The sequence below is a fragment of the Volvox carteri genome (genome assembly GCF_000143455.1).
Source record: "Volvox carteri f. nagariensis unplaced genomic scaffold VOLCAscaffold_8, whole genome shotgun sequence".
Classification (NCBI taxonomy): Eukaryota; Viridiplantae; Chlorophyta; class Chlorophyceae; order Chlamydomonadales; family Volvocaceae; genus Volvox; species Volvox carteri.
In genome coordinates, this window is record NW_003307551.1 from 1,109,557 (window position 1) to 1,134,348 (window position 24,792).

At 57.6% G+C, this 24,792-nt stretch overlaps 3 protein-coding genes across 3 annotated transcripts; all 3 read right to left on the reverse strand.

The window, feature by feature from the left end:
• Positions 1 to 5,044: 5,044 nt before the first annotated feature.
• VOLCADRAFT_57805 (uncharacterized protein) lies at positions 5,045 to 7,564 on the reverse strand (the record flags this gene model as incomplete). The annotated part of the gene is made up of 5 exons (XM_002947998.1): positions 5,045 to 5,245; positions 5,858 to 6,052; positions 6,425 to 6,629; positions 6,696 to 6,970; positions 7,322 to 7,564. The coding sequence occupies 5 exons, from the start codon at positions 7,562 to 7,564 to the stop codon at positions 5,045 to 5,047; spliced, it is 1,119 nt and encodes a 372-aa protein (XP_002948044.1).
• A 2,777-nt stretch (positions 7,565 to 10,341) lies between these two features.
• VOLCADRAFT_34231 (uncharacterized protein) lies at positions 10,342 to 10,782 on the reverse strand (the record flags this gene model as incomplete). The annotated part of the gene is made up of 1 exon (XM_002947999.1): positions 10,342 to 10,782. A coding segment is annotated over one exon (441 nt), but the record flags the coding sequence as incomplete, so codon positions are not given.
• A 7,363-nt stretch (positions 10,783 to 18,145) lies between these two features.
• On the reverse strand, positions 18,146 to 21,316 carry glu1 (glutamate synthase; the record flags this gene model as incomplete). Its single annotated transcript, XM_002948000.1, has 6 exons — positions 18,146 to 19,318; positions 19,394 to 19,591; positions 19,782 to 20,282; positions 20,451 to 20,642; positions 20,829 to 20,969; positions 21,062 to 21,316. Coding segments are annotated over 6 exons (2,460 nt in total), but the record flags the coding sequence as incomplete, so codon positions are not given.
• Between the last annotated feature and the right edge of the window lie 3,476 nt (positions 21,317 to 24,792).

The following is a 24,792-nucleotide window of genomic DNA, read 5'->3' on the forward strand; positions in this document are numbered from 1 at the left end:
TCGCACCATTTTGTTCCACCTCAGGGCCTCCAGCCAGCCCTGAAGTCGGCCTGCGTCGACCGCGTCCAATCCAGCCACGCCCGAACGGAACACATCCAGAAGCTCCTCAGCCTCAGCCTCAGCAACATCCCCACCCATAATCGCCTCCACCCTAGAAGGCGGCAGGCCCAGCAGCGTATGCACACGGTCCTGCCACAGCGCCGCGCCATTCCGTAGCACCCGGAGCCTAATGACCAGGGCGCTGGGCAGAGCGGCGGCTGCGAAGCCCAGTGCTGCAGCTTCCGCCATTGCGGCCTCCAGCCGGGCTACGGTGGGAGCCTCGGCATTCTTCACCATCCGCGCTGAGAGACGCGAAATGGGGTGAAACGAGAGGGAGGAAAGCAGAAGGGATGGAGCAGATGGCTGAGAGCACAAGGGGGGAAATCTTGCTGAGCTGCTGAACCTGTGGCCCCGTGCGGCCTATCTGTCCCTCAGAAGTTCCCCCCAACATGCTTACCCCTAACGTTCCACCCCGTCCCGCTCACCCGCCATTTCCACCCATTTCTTGGCCCCATCCAGCAGCTTCTGCATAACCGGCAACCGCTCCAGCCGCACACCCAGCTGTGAACCCTCCGAAACCAGGGCATCGAGCTCCTCCACAGACCGGGGTGGAGAAATCGCGTCCGCAGCATTGACACCGGAGGCGCCTCCGGCACCGCCGGGCCCCGCAGCCGCAACTCCGGTACCGTCAGGAGCACCCATGGCCCCAGCCCCATCGCTCCCAGCTGCCATGATGTTGCCGCCTCCCGCGCCTCCGGACGCGCTGTCAATGCCATCGCCCCCTCCTCCCTTCCGCATCTTTCTCCGCCGCGAGCCGGGCCGAATCACGGGCTGTACGGTAGGAGGCCCATGAGCCTGCGCCTCGGCCCCATGCTCCACCGTCCCCGTGTTCTCTCCCCCTTCCTGCTGCTGCTGCTGCTCCTCCCGCTCGCGCTCCCTCTCCTCCTCCCCCTCCCTTTCCTCCGGCAGTGAAGCCCCCATTGCCAGCAGCCGCTGCACCCGGCGGTCCCAAGCAGTTGCGGCCTCCAGCTTGGACCGCAGCTGTTCGTACAGCTCGCAACCCTGTGCGCCCATCCGTGCCGCGTCCTCTACCGCCTCTGCCAAGGCGTTCAGGCTGGGCTTGGAAGCGGCGGCAGGAGGAGGGGACAGCAGGCGCCGGGCTGCGTCCTCCCACTCGCGGCGGCGAATGGCCTGGCGCAGCGCCTCCGCCTCAGGCATCTGCACACCCAGGCGCTCGCCTGGGGCACAAGGGCGGGGTGGCGGATGCACATTTGTGTTCGTGGGGTCAGGAGGACAGTTGAGTTGGCTGGGTTGGGACTACGTGCACCGGTAATGTACACATCTGTGCAAAGCTAGATTGAAGTGTGCACACCGGCAGGCGGACTGCGGTATGGGCGGCACCTTCGCAGCCATGCCTCCCACCATCCTCCCGCATGACCCGAAGCACAACACCTCCCCTGGAACCAATCCCGGCCCCCCTCAAGCTTGGCCTCGGGCAATGTTAAGCCAGGTGGTTTCCCACCCGCGTGCAGCAGCAGCCTCAGTTCCTTGAGCGGCGGCTGCTGGCGCGCCGAGCTGGCCTCCGCCACCCGCCTCCGCCATTCCGTGGCGCGGTCCAGCAGGTCACGGACCTGCCGTACCTCGGGAAGGTAGACCTGCACGCCGGAGCGAGGTTGGGAGGGAGGTGAGGCAAATGAAGATGCAATACGAACCACCTAGCTGTGGAATGTTACGTAGCAGAGCAGGATTCTGCAAGCCACCCCAGGAGCATGAAGGCCGGCAAATGCCATAATTGCAGAAGGATGTGGAGGGAGCTGAAGCCCAACCTCAGAGGCAAGAATGGAGGTTTGTGCACAGCACGGCCAGCAGTGGACGGGCCAGGAGCTGCACGATACTCTATTAGTGTCATTGCAGAGGCCTAAGCAACCAAGCCGCCCGGTGGGAATGGGGGGAGAGCAAGCTAGCTGGGAAGCAAGATAGGGAGCGCTAGGCCATGAAAATAGTCAGGACAGGTCTTACACCCACCGGCAATCCAGTCGCCAGCTCCATGAAGCCATCCAGCTGCTCCAACGTTGCCCGGGTGAGCACACACTCCTTGGCCACAGCCGCCGCAGCCTCCGCCCGCTCTAACAGGCCCGCCAGCCCTGCCAACTCCGGTACCACCACCCGCAAGGCGCCGTACTGTTGCTGCAGCTGCCGCAGCTGGGCCAGCGTGGGGAGGTCTTCGGGGGACACCGACCTTGGGACATCGGGACCGCCGGTGCGTCTTGTGCCCTTCGTGGTGGTTGTGGCGGTTGTGGTGGCTGTAGTGGCTGTTGCCATGGGCACTCCACCCGGCCCCAGCAGCTCGACTGCCGCCGCCGCTAAGTCATGGGCTGCTTCGATGCGGTGCCGCAGCTCGTGCAGCTCCCTAACCTCAACGGGCAGCCGGGAGCCCTACAGTGCGCGGAACAGGAAGCAGGGGTGGAGCTGAGGAGAAGGGGCAAAAAGGGAATGGCATGGGACGTCATACGCCGACGAGAAGGGAGAGGTGCTGGGGAGTGAGTGAGGATGGAGATTTGGTTGCGGGCTGCTGCACTCCACTCGTTGACGCGTCCGTCGTCCTTCCCAATCTATCTTCCTCTCTGGATGTGGTTGTTCTGACGTTTGCGTTGCACACGACACGGACGAACCTGCAGGTCCTACAGGGACCCACTCAACCAAATGGCGGCATGCGGTCCCCCATTCCCCCCTTATCCCCACTTCGGTCCTAACCCTTTAGCCCTTGCCCAGCACATAGCCCTCAGGCCGTCGTCACCCGCTCTCTTCCATCCGCTTGCTGGCATATCGAAAAGCAGGACCCCAAAACTTCGCACACTCTTCTGTAGTGATGCTCATTGCATCCAAGCAGACACATCCATTTGTTTGTTCACACACAACCTCCAGCTTAGCCGCCCGCCCTGGCCCCACCTGGGCCGCCAGCTCCTCCAGCGCCGCCAACGTCACCAACCGATGCTCCTCACGCTCCTCCTGCCCTCCATCACCTCGGCCGCCCCCAACCCCACCACCACTGCCCGCAGCCGATGGCGAGGCCGCTCGTGATCCACTCCCGCCCGCTGCCGCTCCCCCTCCTGCTCCACCCTGCGGCGCCAGCGCCGCCACGCAGCGCTCCCTCCACTCCTTGCCGACCGCCCGCATCTCCCTCAATCGGGGCAGCGCGGGCAGGGCGACTGGCGGGGGCTCCCAGTCCAGCAGCTCCTCCACCTGCTCCAGGATGGGACGGCCCCGGCTGCATGAGGCCACCTGGGCCACCCAGTCCTGGGCGCGACGACATTGCAACTCTACCTCCCTGAGAAGAAAGAGGGGGAGAGCCAGGGACGGTTAGCAGGATGGGGGTGGGTGGTAAGGATAAAAGAACACCGCTCCGGTGGAGGGGTGTTGAGGGGAAGCACTTGCAACAGTCAAGGAAACATGTGCCAATGTCCTTTCAAAGGGCCCGCTGGGGGCGGGGACGGCCAGGGGTAAAGCCGAAGCTAAGGCCAGGGCGGGGGACGGAATGGTAGCGGCGCCTCATGGACATCGCCATATACAGCACAGTGCAGCAACATGTCGGCAAAAACGCACGCTATCCTGGCGCGCTAAGCGACGCTACGAGTAAGTGTGTTCTTCCCCATTTCAGACCGATACACAGGCATATAGGCGCTACCATTTTCCACCACATTCCAGCATGTCAGCCGCACCTGGATCAAGCGGATCACAACTAAGCCCTAACCCCCCACCACCCCGCCCGTGTATCGGGCCCCATCGCCCATCCAGCCCCCACCTGGCCTCATCCACTCCCCGGTCGCCCCAGGTGAACTGCTCCATGCCCACCAGTGCCTCATCCACAGCACTGGGTCGGGCGGCGCTGGAGGCCAGTAGCGCCCGGGTGGCACGACACCAGGCGTGGGCGGCGGAGCCGTGGCGGGCGGCCAGCTGCCAGGTAGGAGAAATTCCACACGCAGGCCAGAATGGCAGGGTGCAGGGGACAAAAAAGGAATAAGAGGGACTAGATGGGTTGGCGTTGGAGTCACTTAAAGGTTGGTGGCCCTGTGTCCGGGTGATTGAGTCCAACGGCGAGAAGAAGCCACCATGGGTGGGTGGCGGTGGTTGTCTACTGAGGTGAGACAGCCGTGTGAAGGTAATGAAGGGCCCCTGGGATGAGCCGCTCTGACACACCGCACACACGGAACAATAACGCACCAACCTCCCAGTCACCCACCTCCGCCAGGATTCCCTGCTGTCCGGGTCCGGCAACTAGCACAGCACCATGCACCGGCCCAAACACGGCACTGGGCTGTGGCTTGACCCCCAACACCGACTGCTGTTGCTGCTGCTGATGAATTGCCATGGTGCTGGTGGCACAGGAGCCCCCTCTGCCGCCGCCGTCGTGGCTGCTGCTGCTGCCGGGGCCTGCACCGATGCCCTCCGATCCAACACCCAGGCGCGTATCAGGTTCCATCTTGGGTGAACATGGCGGCGGTGCGGGTGCTGGCGGCGGTGCCCCAGGGCCCTGTATCTGCTGCAGGGCCGGGGACAGCTCCGGTGGATCCACAGCGTCCATAGCCGCCGAAGTTGCCAAGAACGGTGCGACTGCAGCAACAGCACCGGCAGCTTGCTGGGGGCCTTCCAGGGCGCCCTTTCGCTCTTCTGCTCGTGCCCGACGGGACACATCCTCCAGAAGCTGGGGAAGGGGCAAAGGACAGAGAGAAGAGAGGGGTACATGGGTGGGTTGCAGGGACTGAGCGAGCCCTCGCAGGAGTACGTATACGTACTTAAAGACACATAGAGGGGTCATGGGACGCATGTGACAAGGTAAGGCCTGGAGGAAAGCTATATGTTAAAGGACAGTTAATGTCTCAGTCCAAGGCGTTCAGCTGTGTCCCATAGGGCCGTCGAGACCCTACGGGCGCCTTTGACACCATCATGCGGGCACCAGCTGCGAAGAGGTGCATGGAAACTGCGAATGTCTCAGCAGCTGAGCATCTCAGCCAGCAGCAGTCCCAACCAAATCGGGAAGACGCACCTGGTGCAGCTCCTTAATGCTGTGACGGAACGCAAGTCGTCGCCGATCCGGAGGGCAGCCGCACAGTGCCCCCGCGTGGTGCAGGCACACGATACGGCCGGCCGGGCACCGGCAACACTCCACACCACTCAGATGCAGCATGGAACGACACACCGCACACTCCTCATCGGACGACTCGTCTCCCTCGCAGCAGGTGCTGCTGCTGGCAGCGGAGGCAAGTCCAGTGCCGCCAGCAACGGCAGTGCCTTCGCTGCTGCTGCCGCCCCGACCTGAGCCGGCACCGGGCCGCACTGCCCTACGGACCTTGCCGCCGCCCCCATTCCGGCCCCTGCCACCGCCGCCGCGGCCCGAGGCCTTGCTGCCACCAGGGCCCCGACCGGCAGGGGCACCTGAGGCGACTGGGACGTCAGCAGCGGCGGCCGCTGCTGCTGCAGCAGGCCCCGCCGGCAGCAGTGCCGCTGCGGTCTCAGATACCCAGCGTCGGCTGCGGATGACACCTGATGGCAAAGGAGGTGTCCGGCACGGGGTTTCCTGACCCGAGCCCCTGAGGATCAGCACCTAGGCAGGTCGCCTAGGTGCTCGATTGGCGATAAGACTAGAACAGGAGGAGCGCCGATGGGGACCCGCGTTGGTGCTTCGTATGTAAGCAGGACAGGGCTAGGGTGGGCCCTGTGCAACGGCACGGGCAATAACATAGATAGCCGAGGCAGCCGCTTCCACAGAAAAGCATCAGCAAGCAAGGCCCCAGAACATACAAGCTTAAAACACGGACACGTGCGGATCAGATTGTAAAGCTTGTACGGCTTCACAAGGCATGAACAACTGCGTCGTACCTTGCTCCCACAGCGCCAACCGGAGGCGATGTTCCTGTTCTATCACTCGACACAGCTCCGGAACCAAAAATGTGGCTAAGCTGGGACTGCATTCACCGCGAGCTGCATGTAGCAGCATCTCCTGCTGGTTAAAGGCCTGCCGTGCCGCGTGTGTGCGTCGGGGACCGGCGGGGAACGCGGAGTTATGGGGATCAATGTGAGACGGGCCCGAGGCAGGGCCCGGAAGGCATAGTGGGGGGTTGGGAGGAGTTGGGAGGAGAGACCCGGAGCAAGTGCCGTGCGGACGGAGACTGCTTGCGAGTGCGACGGAAAAATTCCGGTTGGCCCCAAGCCAGGAGAGGGCGTCAGCTTTGCCGGCCGGCCCCGGATGCCTCCATACATTTCCCTTTCTTCCTCCTGACACTATGCTGACGCAGCCCGGCGGACCCCTGCTCCGGCCCCGCCCTTTCCAAGCTCGGTGCCTCCGGAGCTCTCCCAGTGCCCTAGCCGGTCCCGCCATCCACCTTACCGGTTTGCGGCGGCTCAGCCGCTGTCGCCGCTCCGCCTCCTCCGCGAATCTCAACCAGTCGGGTGGTGCCATGCTGATGTGCTCCTCCACATGCACACCCAGGCCCACGGCCGCGTGGTAGGCGCCAGGCCACGTCACCACAAACTCACCCGCTGCCTGTGTTACGCTGTACACAAGCACGCCAGCGGCACGCAGCGCCCGCGGGCTCAGCATCACGGCAGCGGCCGAGCCGGCGCCACCGCCAGCACTGCCGCTGCCGCCGCCATGCGACAGCTGCGCAAGCATCAGCTGCTGCGAGCCGTCACCTGCGCCGCTGGCGCCGGCGGGCATGGCGTCCCGGACTGCCGCCTCGAAGGCCGCGCGGTGTGAGTTGGGCACGGCGTAGCAGCGACGCGGATCACCCAGATGATTATAGCTGACGTCGTACATAAGGTGTTCCTCCAGGTGCCATGTGGTAGAAGAAAACATCATGCCCACTTGAAGCCAGGGAGTCGTTAATCCGGGGAGGGGGGCAGACACGTGGCGCAGCAGAGAGGGATGCGGACCCTGTGCAGAGGAGGTAGAAAGGGAGGGATATTAAGAGGACCGGTTTAAGAAAGCCCGAGAGCTAAACCCCACAAGATTCCAAGCACAAGCCGATGTGTTGAATAGACGGCGCTTCAGGTGTGCAACTCGGACAAGCTATGCGAGCAGAACCCCAACGCGCCCAGGCCCTAACACACCATTCTACTCACAAGCCACCACCACCACCACCACAACAACAACTAAACGAATGGAGACCCTAGGAGAGTAGAAGAACAAGCCCGCAGACATACACTGCCGGTACAAATAGATACGTATTCTGAGTAAGGAGCACTCAAGGAGCACTCATCCGGACACAGGCAGGCCCACACACACCTCCAGGCGGGGCAAGTTGTTAAGATTCCACTTGTGTACCGCATACGGCGATGGCGGCGCTGCGCTGCCATCGCATCGAGGGAAGCCGGTGCCGTACACCGCGCTGTCCAAGTCGACGGCCATCAGCACCTCCACCTGCTCCTCGCCCTCCTCCACCAGCCGCCAAAACTCCGACTCCACCTCCTCCCAGCTTGCCTGTAGGCCGCCGCGCCAGAGCAGCCGTGAAGAAGTGTAGGGCTCCATGCGAGATGTGGCGACCGGCCCGAGTCCAGACAACACACCAGCCAACTGGAGCTGCCGCTACTGCTGCTGCTCTGCTGCTAAAGTTAAACCTCTTCCCAAAACCAACACCCCCGGTTCTAGATCTCGAGTCCCGGCCCGCAGTGCGGTCCTCCCGCAATTCCCTTTCTCTCCACGGAGCACGTGCAGACAGCCATACAAATAGTACCGGAATCCTTTCGCCGCTCTCAGCTCCGAGACCATACAAATGCGTTGTGTGCCCCGATCCAAGACGGGCCTACCCAGCACACGCTTGCGCCCTCTGCGACCCCATCGACCCACCTTTCTGGCTTTGGTCTCTCCGCCCCAATAGTTCCGCTTGAAGCTGTGCGCCTGATACTCAAAGTCCTGGAACGCCACGTCCTCACCGGGCATAGACATAAGGCTGCCGCCGGCGTCTACGCCACAGCTGGTGCTGCACTGCGGACACAGCCAATCACCCTCGGGCACTGCTGGCAGCGGCGGTGTGAGACAGAAGAGGTGGAAACCCCGGTCGCAGCGGTCGCACAACAGGATCTGGTCCTCCAGGTGCCCACCGCGACACAGCTCACAGACCAAGGTGCTCAAGTCATTTACCGGGGGCTGGACGGCTGTTGCGGGATCGGCAGTCGCTCCGGCGCTGCCGCCACGGCTGCGCCCCGCCTTCCTGCCAGGCCTGACCCTGGCAGCGCTGCCGTCCTTGACACCGATGCCGAAGCCTCCGTTCGCAGCTGCAGGTGCCCTCTTGCCGCTAGCCTGCTGCTGCAGCTGCCGTGCGCTGCCGCTGGACTTGGTTTTAGCGGGCGCAGGTGGGGGGGACAAAGGACCTGCAAACTGCGGGGTGGGGTTGACGCGCTAAGGTTACCTGTTCTGGTCCTGCCCATGGTCACGGCAGACTTAAGCATGGTGGCATAACAAGCTCGGGGATCAGTACCATGGTGATAGGGTTTCGGACGAAGTTCTGCACGGAGCCGGGCTGTTCAGGCCCTGTGAGCGGCACGTCACCCCTCCTGATATGAAACGACGGCTTGCGAATCGCCCTGGCGGCAACTCGCCCACGTAACACGAGGAAAGAATCTCTTGTAACAAGCGGCGGCCTGACAGCCGATGCAGTTCCGTCGATTCGCTCGCGCATAGTCCGTCTTGTAGTCTCGTTCACATCGGCTGTTACACACTTCATACATCCCGGCACATTGGTCACACAGCCAAGCGCAAGGCCCCGCAAATGCATTTGCCTCAGAATTTCACAGACCTTACTCCCACCCGCTTACCCGCGTGACCAAGTCGTCTCCAGACCAGCCGCTGGCTGCCGATACTGCCCGGCGCCGCTTGGAGCCACGCTCTCGCGGCCTCTGATCCTGCTCCTGCTCCTGATGGTGCTCTTCCTGCCGCTCGTCCCGCCATGGTTCGTGCGGCTGCCCCTCGCCGCCAAGCTTGGCGGCGGCACTGCTTCCCTTGTGAAAATCTGACCTCAGCCCCATCATGGCCTCCAGAATTTCCGCAGCCTCCGCCATATCCGCCTCCTCCGTTCCGACCTGCACCGCTGCCAGCACATCCTCCGTGGGCAACAGCTGCGCCTGCCGTCGTCGTGACTTGGGCTGGTGCTGGGACGGGGGCTGGAACTGGAAGTACTGCTCTTGCAGCTGGTGCTGGAACTGGGATGGTGCCCGGGGCCGCGGTGGCTGGATGGCATCCTGCGAAAGATCCGGACCCCGCTGCCGGGTGCGCTTGCCGTCAACGGATCCAACTTCCACGGCGCGGCCCGCCCCAGTCACAGCCTGGTCTCCCCTGGCGGCTGCGATGGCTGACCCTGCGACAGGTGGATCGATCTTCTCGCCACCATACCTTGCCCGGGGCTTGCGCTTTCTCACATCCAGAGCCGTGGCTGTGGGAGAAACCTGACCGACATCGCCTGCCCAAGCGGTGCTGCCACCAGCAGCGTCGGCGACCCTCGGGCCGGCATCTGTGCCGCTTTCTGGAACCACTTTTGGCGCAGATACGGACGGGGCGATGCCGACGCCGGCGGCGGCAGCCCCACTCATGCCGCCGACTTCAACACCATCCTCATCGGTTGTGAGCGGGGGGAGATGGACGGGACCTTCGGCGCGCTTGCGCTTCAACACCCCCTGCGCACCAACTCCCTGCAACTGTGACTCGAGCTGAGGCGTTAAGCACGCTTCATCGGTGTTACAAGTGGGCGACTGCAATGTCTGCGGCGGCAAAGTTGGTGACAGCTCCTGCTGCTGCTGCTGTGACGGTAATAATGATGGTGATGCCTGAAACGGCTGCTGCTCCTGCCGCGTTTGGCGTAGTTGCTGCTTGTGTTGATGGTTCAGCATGATGACCCGCTGCTTCACCAGCTGTTGCTGCTGCAGGAGTATCTGCTGTTGCTGCTGCAGCAGGGGCGGTTGTCGCGGCTGTTGCAACGCATCTCCCGCCTCCATATCCAGTTCCTGCAGATCCTCCAACCCTGGCTGCCCAACATGCCCCGCAGCCTCAACCTCCGCCTTCACCGCAGCCATAGCGGCTGCTGCTCCACCTATGGTACCGTGCTTCCAGTCCTCGTAGGGCAGAAGGTGCTTCACGTACAACTGCCGCATGCCGTAAGCCATGCTCGTTTGTCCCTTCTCGTTGATCTACAAGGAGGAACATGATGATAGCGTACGCCAGGTTAGAAGCCCCCGTGCCCTCCGGCACCCCTGAACCAAGCCCCACCCCAAAGGTCAGGCAACGGGAGCAGCGCGCACCTGCAACACTTTTGCAACTTCTCTCCACTTCTTTTGCTCAGTAATCGATTCATAACCACCTCGCCGTTTCACCGCACGATACAGGACGAAGATATCGATGTCCTTGCCCAAGAACTGCGGATACTTCCATTTGCATAGCTGCTTGCCCTGGGAATGCAGGAAACGATCATAATCCTCGTAGAAGTCCAGCTGAGCCTGCTTAAAGTCGCGGTGCTGGAGTTCGTGGACTTTTTGTTTACGTGTGGGAAATTTGAGCAAAGATAAGTTCAACGCACACGGCGGCTCCCATCCTTTCGGCGGAATAATCTTGCATATGCCATAAGGTTCAGCTTGCGGACGTATGGAGGCCAAGTAACGCAAAGGCTCTTCCCACTCGTCCTCCGTGGGGCAGAAAGTAGGAGCCGACGGAATGCTCATGAAGGCAGTACCCTCTTGAGCTCCACCGCAGCTTGTCATGTTGTAGTCTGCTTATCCAACCTGCTTACGACTCGTTTGCCCTGGTGCCGTCGGTTCGGCGGGACAAGTCGGTCATGGCAAGGATTTTTCATACATGAACAAGAGGCATAATGCATAATAAAGTTGTCCTGATACTTATTTGACAATGAATGAACAATGCAGCCTTGTGCTTGTTGCAGGACGCCTTCTCGTGCTCAGTCCACGACCCGATGGGGGGGGGAAATAGCCGATGAGGGCGTTCGCTGCATATTGCCTCAACATGAGGATCATGACGCATATGACTTACTTGTGACAAGTAACATGGTCTATTTAGCTGGAGCTCCATGTAATGACTGAAAGTGCTGACTTTGCTCACCAGGCTAATCTTCACAGTAAGCAATCCGTTTGCATTGCGCAAACACGCAGTAATGTCCCGACATCCTTATCATCAGCGTGCTCATGACCGTGCCCGCGATAAGAGAACTCCTAAATATGACCGGCACCCGGGCACTTTACTCCCTTATGTGACGACTTGCCTTGGTGATGTTGGGGAGTTGCTTTCGGAAGTAGCGGTTAAAATGGTATAAGTCATGTTTTGTACCCATGGATTGCATGCAATCCACCGCCTCGTCCTGGGGTATACATCGGAGCGTTCTATGGGTAGTGCAAAGAAATCGCGAGTGGGTTGCAGTCCATAACGCAGGTAAACCTTCACACACCTAACCTGAGCTGCATTATTGTAACCGAAGTCAATTTCAGGAAGCAAGGCCACACTTTGCAAACAGATGCTTGGATGATCTTTCCGGCGACTAGGCTAAATCACCTGCTTTCATGTGTCCGGTACTGCAAAATCACCTAGTCCTTATAAAGCAGTTAAACGAGATGTTTGAGCAATCGTGGGGCTGTGTCCTGAAGGGCACCGTTTTACTCAAGGCATTGTTAATGACAGGTGCATACTTAAACGTAATCACCATTTACGTAGTGCTCTTTCACCATCAATTATTTTAGGCTCTGTGAAAACAGGAGGCATTGTGTTGACGACAACACCGTTGTTTGTTGACCCCGTCCGGTACATGGCCAAACAACGGCAACGCGCTGTCTTAGGAAGAATGGAAGCATTTCAAAGGAAGTAACTTACGTTAATTGTTCCGTCTATTAATAGTTATACAGGGCAATACCACAGGAGCTTGGCTCGCGACCTATCGTGGATAGGTCAGAAGCTACATCGCAAAGGCTCACATACATGTCAATAATGGTAATCATACTGCTTACCAGGCTGGTATTCCAGGTGTATGCTGAATTCCGTGGCAGGTGGTGCGATGACTGAGCTTGTTGCTAAGCGGACGCATATTGAAATATTCCATGGTTTTAGCTTTCCACTAACTTTGCAAGCATTTTCATTTATCTCGAACCTGTGCGTCCTTAGGAACAAGCCCAATTACTCTACCTTAGACCATTCCATACACTTAAATACATAGGCTCGCCGGCAAGCTTGCTCAAAGGCGATGGCATGTTACTGAAGTTCCTGGTGGCGCAACCTGAGATCGCGCGCTTTCGCGTGATCTTACAATCTGGGGACCTTTGCACCTTGCAAAACTGATGCACGCTGACCTTCGGGTTTGCCCGTGGTGCGGAGCTGGCCATTAGGACCTTCATTAGCGGGTCCAGCGGGTGCAAAGAATGTGCCGGGCTTCCGGGCTTACACCTTGCTCACTGCATTGCAAGCGGAAGTTGCGGGCTAAACAGCCAAACCGTAATTCGGGCTTTCTTTGCAAGCGCACATGCTGGTGGCCGACGTGCTTACCCCCTGCCGTTAAATTCAGCACCTTAATGACACAAAAAGCGTTGGGATAGCCATGACTGGTCTGATAGGAGAGTGCACAATCCGACGTGGTCCAGCCATCGAGCGGTGCCTGTTCAACGCATGACTACAATTCGCATGTTCTTAAGAACCCAGTACCAAGATATACATGCACACCTCCGTGGCATGCGTTCCAGGATGATCGATGCAGCGGTCGTGCATGGATTGCGGTACGGAGGATTTCAGCCGTACTCGTTCGTGTTGATCCTTGTGATGGCGCGTGGTGCATACGCGTTGGCGCTATAATTGACGACCAAGTAGAGCTGCATTTCAGATATCCACGACTCATTTGGTTTGGGGCGACTGGACCTTGATGCAGTTGAAAGGAGCAGCGGACGAAGTGGGGACATGGCACCAGCGGCTCTGCCTCAATCAAAGCGACTATCCAAACCGGCGTTTGAGTTATAGGCCTTAATGTTACTGGCACAACTTATACTAAACAGACAAACCGGAAAAGCCGATGGGGTAGGGAACAAGAGGCTGGAGAACTTCTTGCAGTTTGGGCTTGCAAACAAGACACAGACCGGCGAGGAGACCTTGTTTGAGCTTACGTTCAAGGAAGATAATGTGACTAAGGCTGGCGCGCATCGAGATGGATACATTTGGCAACATTTGATTTTGGGTGCTGACGTGCCCAGAGGGAAGAAGCGAATATATGGACCGAGGTGAAATAAGAGGGATGCGATAGCGTGAAGGTGCAGGATTGTTCAGGGATGTAATATTATGACATAATGCGAATAAATGTGCCCTGCGGTCTTGCGGACATAAAGTGCGCAGCTGGTCCAGCATTCGGCCCTGACGTAGACGCAAACACGCGCTCTGTAATAGGTCTACGCTGGCGGAGGATGAAGGGACAGAAGACACTCAAGTAAACAAGGATCCCATTTGCTGAGGAATGAATTTGGTTGTTCGAATTCGGCAACGCGACGAAGATGAATGACAGGGTTGAATAGGGAGTCGACCATAGTGTGAATATGGTCGAATCTATTTATGTTTTCGGGCTGCCTGCTTCAGGGATCAATTGCTTCATCAATGCTGATATCATGTATGCTGATATCATGTATGCTGATATCATGTATGACTTTCTTGAACCAGTTGATAAAGCAGTGCTGTCTTTACCAAGAGTTTATAAAGCTATATTCATATAAAACATATAAAATGCTCTAAATTGCAAAGGTGTTGTCTGGTTTGGTCAGCTCTTAGTCATGTAATCGGGTCCACCGTACATGCATGACGCATGTTTCACAACTCACAATAATGCTGTGGATATATTAAACGATCAATTTGGCAACTGGTTGTAGCATCTTTATGTAAAACGCTTAATGAAAATGTCGTCGCTTTAATGTTGACAGTGAAACAACTAAACGGCTATCTTCATATGCCGGCATTATCCTCACTATTACCTACCACATCATAGGATAAAACTTAATTCTTATGTTATACTCTTGTTGAACTGGTAGGGCCTTCTCCCTGCTGCGCTGCATGCACACCAGCTCAAACTTTGTAGAAACTCGGACCTAGAATAAGGACCGCACCTTGTCAACTTCCTAGCTGCGTTTGACTATCATCTTGAAATGGGACCGGGCGTAGCTTGCCTTCTAGATAAGTACATATGTGCTGTGCCGTGATTACCAAGGCTTTTGCTGCGACGGTTATGGGCTATAATTTCTAAGTTGGGAGGCTAAGCGTTGGGGTACAACTTAGGTTTAGACGATACGGGTGAAGGTCTTAAAGCTAGGGTAGGGACCAGCATCGCATGTTGTAAACTAATGGAGGAGATCCGGGAGGAGGGTTGCAGAGCGGTCAGGATGCGGCGGAGGGTCGGCCACAGGATAGGGATAGGAAAGAGTAGGATAGAAATGTGGACCCCCCCAGGATAAGGAATGGCAGAGGGCCCAGGATGGCGGCATATTTGGAAGGGTCGACGCCAACCCACCAAGGATGAGGATAGGAGAGGGGAGGGGAGGGGATGCAGTCACCAGGATGCGGGGTGTGTGGCTCGAGGATATAAAAAGGATGGTGGCGGTGCAGGATGGATCCAACCGACAGGATGCGTGCTAGACACCCCCCTTCAGGATGCGAGGATAGGCACCGCTCTGCACCCCTCTGATCCGGGACCGGTTTGATGATGATTGAGATAGTGAGAGGCTGGCGGTGGATCCACATATGTTTGTTTCCGACAGCAGGCATCGGGGCGAAGATGTGCCAATACCTGCGGTGGGTGGGGTAACCTAAGCACTATGGAGACTATGTCTTGCCGGAACAACACCTCACACTGATGTGTGTTTGGCCATTGGCTGTCAACCGACCGCATGGCAGGGAGCGTCCAGCACGGTGGTGTCGGGTCTGTGATGATCGTCAGGCAGTAGAGGACGAGCGACACGCGTTGTTCGAATGTCCTGCATACGCAGGCATACGTGCCGAGCTATGGAACTTAGGCATGGCACCAGGGGTGGCAACGGACGCGGTAATGGGTATTGAGGGCCAAGACGGGTTAGCACATGTCTTGGATTGCACGTAGGTTGCAGTGCATAAACGACAAATGCGGTTCACGAGCTTTCTTTTCCTATTATTACTACTATTCAAGGTTCGACACTGACCCTCCTGGAACTTGCGGGCTCCCCCGTACCTCCCAAGTTTTCCTTACGGAGGGGCCCCCGTACCAGGCTCCTGTACCGGCCGAAAACCTTACGGGGACCCCCGTAACCCCCGCAAAACCTTTACGGGGGCACTGTCCTTGGCTGAAACGCTGTGGAAAGTGACGCTTTGCATTTTTTGCCCTGTAAATCGTTATTTCTCGTTATTTTCTCGTGAACCATTACACTCGGGGACACGGCATACTCAGCGAAAGCCAAGCGCCTTGGCCGCCGCGGCCGCCCATCCCTTCTGCTCCTCTGGGGCCGCGTCTTCGGCAGACAGGTCCACTACGTCCAGTGTTTGCATTACTCTGCAAATTAGGAAGGAGCCGTCTTCAGGTCCCAGACATTACGCTGCGGTGCTTCGAGGCCAAAGTCCCACCGATCCTGTCGTGCGGTGCAGATGTGGGGTCCAGACGCTATCTGGGAGGTACTTGGGACAACGGGCATACGGCGGGCGACGGAATGGCAGAGATGGGGGCAGCGAAGAGGGTCAGGGCAGAGAGAGTGCGGCGCTCCTGACAAGATGTGGGAAAAGGGTTAAAAGTTCGCGAAGGACCGCGGGGGTCTTTGAGAGATCCATGGTGGATCCCATGGTACATTGCAGAAACTTTTCTTAAGGGGCATTTTTGGTGCAAAGCTCCCTACCTCCCAATAGGCAACTTTTCGCGGAAACGTCGCAGCTACCGCTGCACTACTTTTCGGCACAACGGCTTTGGAACCGTGACAGTAAGCAGTCCGCAACACTTGCGCGGGCCGTGTTGGAGGGGCAGATCGAGGTATGGCTTGGAGACCATGGGATCTCATGGGAAGACCACATGAGCACTTCCGTTATCTTGGCTTTGGTTACGGCCGCACTTACGCGATGGACACAGCAACGCAGAGAAGGCACGGATGATTGTGGGACTGGGGCTCCCAGTCGATGCGCTGCTGAAGGAGTTTCGAAGGCGGTTGTTGGCGCTGATAGGAACAGCCTGAGATCGCCGTGGACCCCAGGGGCTTCCATGAGTAGCCGCAATCGTGGGAATGCAGTTGCGGTTTGTCCGTGTGGAATGCGCATGACCAAAGGAGATTGTCAACGCCATTTTTGGGACTGTACCGTGGCGGTAGCCCTGAAAGTCAGTTTTGCGTGTTGATTATGCAGACGCGACCTCTGGTTGGCATCCGCCTTTCTATTCATATCCAAGTGTGGGATATAGCCTGCGAAAGTTCATGGGACTTTGGTCGTATAAGGCTGTATCAAGAGGGTGTGGTTTCTTACCCTAGCTCGACTGCCATTAAAAGGACTGCGACCGCTGTGGTCTCGGATTTCTGGGCACGTCTTACTGGGTTGGCGGCAAGAAGACTTGCTTCCAAAGACTGGCAATCTACATCATCTGACCATCCGTTCCTTGCTCTAGACCAATGTGACAAACTTATTTTTCATGGACCCGACAATATCTAACGTGTATCTATATGTCCTTTTCTGACATCATTTGGTTGCTAGCTGTGGCTATATCGTCAGTGACGCTTCGCCATATAAGGCCCACACGATTGGCGCTTATTTAGGGCGTTGCAAGCGAGCCGGTTGAGCTGTATAACAACAACTACCAGAACAGACTCGTCGGCGCAAGCAGAGCCATATCAAAGCAAGTACTGAGCGGTAACGATATGCGAATGCATGGCTTGGATTTGTGGCCAGACAATGCTCCCTTCCCGTCTGGCATGGTCTACGGACACATCACGCCCCTTGCGGGAGATTGTGCTCCAGCATTGTATTGAGGCTGGCCAAACCGCAAATTTCTAACCTAGGGTAGTCCACGACTTCATGGGTGACTGGACGTGGCTGCTAGTAAGATGTTTATTCCCTTCTATAGTAACGGCAAAGACCAACGTCCTGCGCAATTTTCGGTGCGAAAGACTGCTTAGACGAAAGGCCCGTACTGCTGTGCTGTTGATTCATCACCTCTGCAAAGAAACTGCATGTGTTCATGTTTGCATCGCGAAGGTCTGTAATATGAATACACGTAGTATTCTTATTTACTGTACTCGGCTGTGCAATCCGACTACGTCTCAAAGAGTGCACACCCGTCCAAGAAGCCCCTCATAGTCCCGCGAAACGTCCCTCAATGCGGGGTATCTAGGTGGCGGCACAACTCGCAAGTTGCAGCAACATCACATGCCTTGCCCTGTCCTCGGATACAAGCTTCTCACCTCACACCTCTCGCAAAAAGAAGTGCAACCACAGTTAAGTGCGTTGACACTGTAATCCCCTCAGGCAGGCTGCGCTCCACACGCATGTTCTTCACGACAGCCACAGACCCGTGTCAAGACGGCCGTCTCGTCTCGCATATGATACATTTGGCGCACACTACGCCACCACGCGGATGCCAACCCCTAGTCGCAAGTAACACCCGCCGCTCATATCTCAATGCATAAGGATGCACCGCCACCACGCGGATCGGCAAACCCCATGGGAAGAACAAAAGCAATCCCAAACACTTTTGCCCCATATGCTGACGGCAACCTCCCTAGCAGCTTTGCAACGCAGTAGATGTTGCTGCCAAACGCCGCAGCGTAAGCCAATTTATGCTGGCAAGATTACAAGACCACCATCGAGCATAACAAATCCGACAAGTCTCTCAAAAAGCACGCACATGCACACACGAAACACGCTCCTAGAATCACCGGAAAGTGTAGCAGGCAGGCTGACATCCCCCACCCCTACATCAGCCCCGTGCTCGTCGTGGTCTGGCTCCTCGAACGGGTCCATCTACCCACGCTCTTTCATTAGCCATACATTGAAAATCCCGCGAAATCATGGCCAGTTCCGTCACGCAACGTAAAAGTGCGTCTTCGTCCTTTAAGCTGTCACGGCCACTTTCGCGATTTGCGGCAGCTGCACACTGGGGTTCACCTCGGGAGTGTTCTTCTCAGCCGGGGGCACCAGCTGCCAGAACTTACCCACCAACACCTCCCAATTGCCCAGGATAGCCTTAGCCTTGGCGCTCCCAGTGCGCTCATGATGCGCTTGGATAAGCCCCTTGAGTTGTGCCTCGCCGGCCGCCGTCACCACACGTTGCACTGCCACAATCTCCGTGTTGACCTTGTCACAGAAAGAGCCGTCCTCGTCAAGGAAGTACCCCAAGCCACCAGTCATACCAGCAGCCACGTTGCGGCCGACCGAGCCCAGCACCACCACGCAGCCACCGGTCATGTACTCACAACAGTGGTCGCCCGCGCCCTCAACCACGGCTTCCGCCAGCGAGTTGCGTACAGCGAAGCGCTCACCAGCACGACCATTGACGAAGAGCCGCCCACCCGTGGCACCGTACAGACACGTGTTGCCCACTAATGACGCCTCCTCGCTCTTGAAGGGGCTGTTTGGCGGCGGCACGATGGCAATCTCACCACCGTTCATGCCCTTACCGACGTAGTCGTTGGCCTCACCTAAGAGCTTGACCTCCAGGCCCTTAATGCAGAAGCAACCAAACGACTGGCCGCCCGAGCCCGTGAGTGTTAAGCGCACTGTGCCCGCAAAACCGTTGTCGCCATGGTGCTTGGCGATCATGCCTGCCACACGGCCCAGTGCCGAGCGGTCCGTATTGATAATGTCAAAGGATTTGTGCACGACCTTCTCGTTGACAATCGCATCCATGACCTCCGCATCCGCCAGGATGCGGTCATCAAGCTGCGGTCCGTTGTCGTGCACCTCCTGGCTGCGGCGCACGCTGGATGAACCCGATGGGCCCGCATAGGTGGTCAGGAAGGACAGGTCCAGCCCTTCCGTCTTGGCCAGCTCGACAGACCGCTGCTTAAGCAGATCAGCACGACCGATAACCTCATCTAGGCTCTTGTATCCCATTTCTGCAAGGCCCGCGCGAACCTCCTCAGCCACAAAGTGGAAGTAGTTGACCAGATCCTCCGGAGCGCCAGGGAACCGCGCACGCAGCTCTTCGCGCTGAGAGGCCACACCGACCGGACAGTTGTTAGTGTGGCAGACGCGTGCCATAATGCAACCAGTCGCGATCATGGCCACAGTGCCAAATCCGAACTCATCGGCGCCAAGCAGTGCTCCTAGCAGCACATCACGGCCGTTGCGGACACCACCATCGACGCGGAGTACAACGCGCTCGCGCAGCTCATTGCGAACCAACGTCTGGTGAGTCTCCGCCAAGCCCATCTCCATCGGCCCACCAGCGTGCTTGATGGACGAGATTGGCGACGCACCGGTACCACCATCGTGGCCCGACACCTGGATGATGTCAGCGTTCGCCTTGGCTACGCCAGACGCAACCACGCCGATGCCCGCCTCAGCCACAAGCTTCACACTGACCTTGGCCTTTGGATTAACCTATAGGTGGGGAATAACAGTCCGTTAAGAATTTTTATAACTGGCTGCGAGATGGCCTAGCGTAGCCGTATACACTAATATACGTGTCCGGTTGCACCGGCAGTCAGGCTGCCTTACTATTGACCAGGGTGCAGAAAGCGTTCCATATCCACAGTATATCCTTATGCCCATGTTAGTAAGATACGACACACACCTGGTGCAGATCGTAGATAAGCTGCGCCAGATCCTCAATGGAGTAAATGTCGTGGTGTGGTGGGGGGCTAATCAGCGGCACACCGGGCTTAGAGCGGCGCAGCTGTGCAATGTAGGGCGAAACCTTCTGGCCTGGCAGCTGGCCACCCTCTCCAGGCTTGGCCCCCTGCGCAATCTTAATCTCCAGCTGGTCGGCATTCATAATGTATTCCGGGGTTACACCGAAGCGCCCGGACGCGACCTGCTTGATCTTCGAGGTGGCAGTATCGCCATTGCGCAGGCCACGCAGGTGCGGCACGGACGCCGACTTGCCATCGCCGTCCACATCCGACAGGTGCAGCCAGCGCGTGGGATCCTCACCGCCCTCCCCGCTGTTGGACTTGCCACCGATACGGTTCATGGCAATCGCGATAGTCTCGTGCGTCTCACGCGAGATGGCACCCAGTGACATACCGCCAGTGCAAAAGCGCTCCATGATGGCAGCAGCCGGCTCCACCTGCACACCGGTCCGAAGGGTAGACTCGGATTAGCTCAAGCCGCATAACTTGGGTAAGGGTCATACGATGCATAGCGGCTACAGGCACATCCGTGCTCAATGCCTACGACCGGAAGCTCAAGTTTCTCGGGAAGCCGAAATGCGACTGACTCAAGACCAGCAAAGCATCCACACCTGGTCAACGGAGATCGGGCCGCGATCCGACTTAAACTCCAGACAGTCACGGAGAACCGCAACCGGGGCCTCCACGAAATGCTGTTGGTAGGCCTTGTATGCCTCCGGGTTTGCCTGTGAGCCATTGCCGAGGCCAATCGCCTTATGCAGCAGCTTAGCCATCTCCTGGTTGTTGCTGTGATACTCGCCTGGAAGGAGCAACCGTGGAGGTGGGTCAGGCCCTCAGCTTATAGCATTCTCATTGGAAATGCGGTAGGTCAATTGCCGCATATTAAAAGATGCTGATCGGTGACCAAGCACATGTGCTAGCATAAGCCACTCCAGCCACTATGTCGACATCTTTGGCCAGGCATTAGTTAGCGTCTCTTAAGAGGCCTTACCCTTGGGCCTGGACTGGATGAAGCCGTAGTCCTCGAGCTTAGTCATAGCCTTCTCAGGGAATCCCTTCGCCCACAAGCTTTCAGCCTCGCGCTGGAGGTCAGCAAGGCTCATGCCCCCGATGCGCGACACAGTACCGCTGCGAATAAAGAGTTGCAGGACAAAAAACAGTTTAGTTTAGAGTTGAAGGATGTCCTTTCGCGTGCTGAATAATCACACACAGAAGCTTACCGGAAGCAGAGATCCATGACGTCCTTGCCTAGGCCGTAGGCCTCAAAGATCTGCGCGCCGTGGTAGCATGACAACAGCGAGATGCCCATCTTAGACAAGATCTTGAGCACACCCTTCTCCAACGACTTCTTGAAGTTCTTCTGGCTGGCCTGGACGCTGATGTCGGGCACCTTGCCGGCCTTGATCAGGCTCTGCGTGCGGCTCGACAGGCGCCACTGGCGACTAGTCTCATAGCCGAGGTACGGGCAGATCGCGTGTGCGCCAAAACCGATCAGCATCGCCGCGTGGTGTGTCGAGAAGCACGTAGCCGTGTCCGCCACGATCGACGTGTCCGAACGCAGCGAAGTTCGGATCAAATGATGGTGCACAGCGCCGACGGCCAGGAGCGCCGGAATCGGCGCCTTGGACGCGTCCAGCATCTCCGGGCGGTCCGAGAGCACCACACACTGGCATCCCGCACGAACGGCCGCCTCTACTTCCGCGCACAGCTTGCGGAGTGCGGCCTCCAGCGACCCGTCCTTGCCGACGTCGAAGAAGAGCTTGAATGACTTGGTTCCAAGGGCCTTGTCAGTGGCCACTGCCTGCAGCTCTGACTCCAGCAGGATGGGACTGTCCAGAAGCACCTGTTCTCCGTCGAGGACGAGGAGAGATGAAGGTACGGGGGGAGGTTGGTTGGCCGGGGCGCAGGACAGCAAAGCAAACCCTTATATCTATTGGAAGCAATGGATCAATACAAGTCACCATGCATGCACACTGACTCGATTCAAAAGTAAGGAATTATTTATATGCAGATCTACGCCGATCACCGTAGTTCGAACTCAAATTGTCTATTTTTTTGTAGAGGACAGTGGCATATCTGATCAGAAGTCACTTGCATTTGAGTATTGCCGCCTTACGCGTACCTGCTTGTACGAATCCGGACCTGGAGCAAGCAGGTTGCCCCGGGCACCCAGACGCATCTCCAGACTCATCACCAGACCCTCACGGAGAGGATCAATGGGGGGGTTGGTCACCTGTAAGCCACCACATCCAAACAAAAAAAGACATTCACAATATGCAATTTAATCATTCAAGTGTACGGCATAATACCCATTCTATAAGGCCTGCCCTCATACACATCAGAATTATCACCACGCGCTTCTCCATCGGCAGGCGGAGTACAGGAGGAGTATTCACCCCTGGTACGCCAAGAGCGCCCACCCGCTGACACCCACCTGAGCGAACCGCTGCTTGAAGTAGTTGTACAGCATGTGCGGCTTGTCCGACAGCACGGCCAGAGGAATGTCGTCACCCATGCAGTACGTGGGCTCCACACCAGTCTGCGCCTGAGATTCCACCACCATGGTTGCGTCCTCCGCACCCATGCCTGCAGCCGAAAGTAATTAAAAGCGCTCAGCCCAAGGAAGCCCTTCTGGACGTTTTGCTGTCAATAATCATTTGCCACTTTTAAGCAAGCTTTCTCACAACGTCCGAGACAGACACCGGTGCCCAGTCCACGAACACCGAGCACCCCCAACCCGTGCTGGTCCCCGTGGCGATATCCGTTCCTTAAAGTTCACAGCAGAACAGATAACTGAAAGTGCCTGTCTCACCAATGGCAGCCTGCAAGCGCAGCATCGTGGCTGAGTCGTACATAGGCTCGTTCAGGTAAGTCGACTCAGCCAGGTCCGACAGGCGGCGCAGACTCTGCTTCAGCCATTCCTGGTAGGGCTGGCGGCTGGCCACCATCTTGCTGATAGCACCGGTCTCCATAAAGGTCGCGTTCTCCAGGTCTGCGCACACCATCTGGCCTGCAGGGGGAAGGTGACGTACCAAAGTGGTAAAATGGGGATGGAACGAACGGATATGTTCGCCGCTAATAGTAAGCCGGTGGACAGCGCGATGAAGGTGAACAGGAGGCGGAAGAAGAATACATGTAGAAGGATGGAACAATCATGTCGGAGAATAGCAGCATAAAACTTCCAACTTCCAGTGCATTATATGGCATGAAGGGTATCAGAGCTACGGTTAGAAAGCCGTCCATGATCCGCAACTTCTCACCTGGGCCTAGACGGCCCTTAGCCACAATGTTACTTGCGTTGCTGATGACGTCGCCCAGCACTCCAACCTCCGAGGCCACATAAATCATGTCGTCCTTCGTGCGCCAAAAGCGGGCCGGGCGCAGGCCGTTACGGTCGAGGCGGGCACCCACACGCTTGCCGTCCGAAAAAACAAGCAGGGCTGGGCCGTCCCAGCCCTCCTGCAGACCCTCGAAGAACTCGTAGAAATCAATCACCTGTGCCAGGCGCAAGAAGTCCCATCACCAATAGGAAAGGTTGCGCTTGATGCATATCACAATTGCCTAAGCGCCCCGTTACATCAATCAACGTTTGCAAGGACGATTCAGGTCGGACAAACCCAAAACAAACACCCTCATAAAGTTTCGCGATCCGTTACGTAGGTACGAAGCCGTGCACCCAGATTTGACTACACGCTACATTGATGACGTGTAGATCCCCCCCTTGACCCTCCTACCTCTGGGTACTCCTTAACCAGGTCCGGGTGGTTGCGATAGGCCTCTGGCACCAGGAGCATCAGCGCCTCCTGCGGGTCGAAGCCCGTGCGGACCAGCAGTTCAGCCACATTGTCCAAGTTGGCGCTGTCCGACTGCGCCGCGTTACACAGAGGCGTGAGGTCATCCTCACGTCCTTTCCAAATGGGATTCTTCAATTCGTGCTCGCGCGACACGACCCAGTTCAGGTTGCCCTGCAGCGTGTTGATTTCGCCTGCGTAAGGTACCAGGAGGCGCGCCGACAGGGATAAAAATCAGGAAAAGGGGAGGCCGTAGCCGCGCGTAACGGGCATGACGCGGGACCGTGAGACCAGCCGCTTGCCTTAACAACCAACTCCGTTCCTTTCCCCCCATCTTAAGCATGCCCAGGAGGGACCTTAGGAGCGTGGTGCACGACGTGCGAACCCGGCGATGGCTCAAAGATAGTTCGCTTTGCTGTCAGGAAGCGCGGAGGAATATACTGTGGGGGCATGCTCTGCCGGCCCAAAGGCCTAAGCCCACGAAAAGTGTACCGCATTATGTCGAGGCTGAGGTGCATAATCTTTTTCGTTTGGAAACTGCAACAGGAACCCGCTGTCCTCAACTGGGTTCCCACAAATGGAAAGGGTGCTTTGAGAGGGAAGGTCCCTGCTCCATACTCGCGCTGAAGACTGCTCACCATTGTGACCAAGCACGCGCATAGGCTGCGCCAGCGGCCACTTGGGCGTGGTGTTCGTTGAGAAGCGGCGGTGATAAATTGCGAACGACGACTCGTAATCCGGATTCTCCAAATCCCGATAGAAAGCGCCCACGACCGCTGAGCGGAGCATGCCTTTGTACACAATCGTACGACTGGACAGCGTGCAAAGGTAGAAATCAGGGGCAACCTCCGCAGGCAGCTCAGCGTTCTTCGCCTTCTCCACGAGCTTGCGAACCACGAACAGCTCTCGTTCCAGCTCATCGCCGACCTGGCCTGGCTTGCCCTCTACCAGGACTTGCCAGATGCGCGGCTCCGTCACCCGTGCAAAGCGGCCAACGATCTCGTGATCGACAGGCACCTTGCGCCATCCCACCACCTTCACACCCTCCTTAGCGCATACTGTCTCCAAAATCTGCTTACATTGCGCCTCCAGCTGGTCGTTGTTAGGCATGAAGACCATGCCAACACTGCAAGGATATTGGTAACCCAAATTTGAGAAT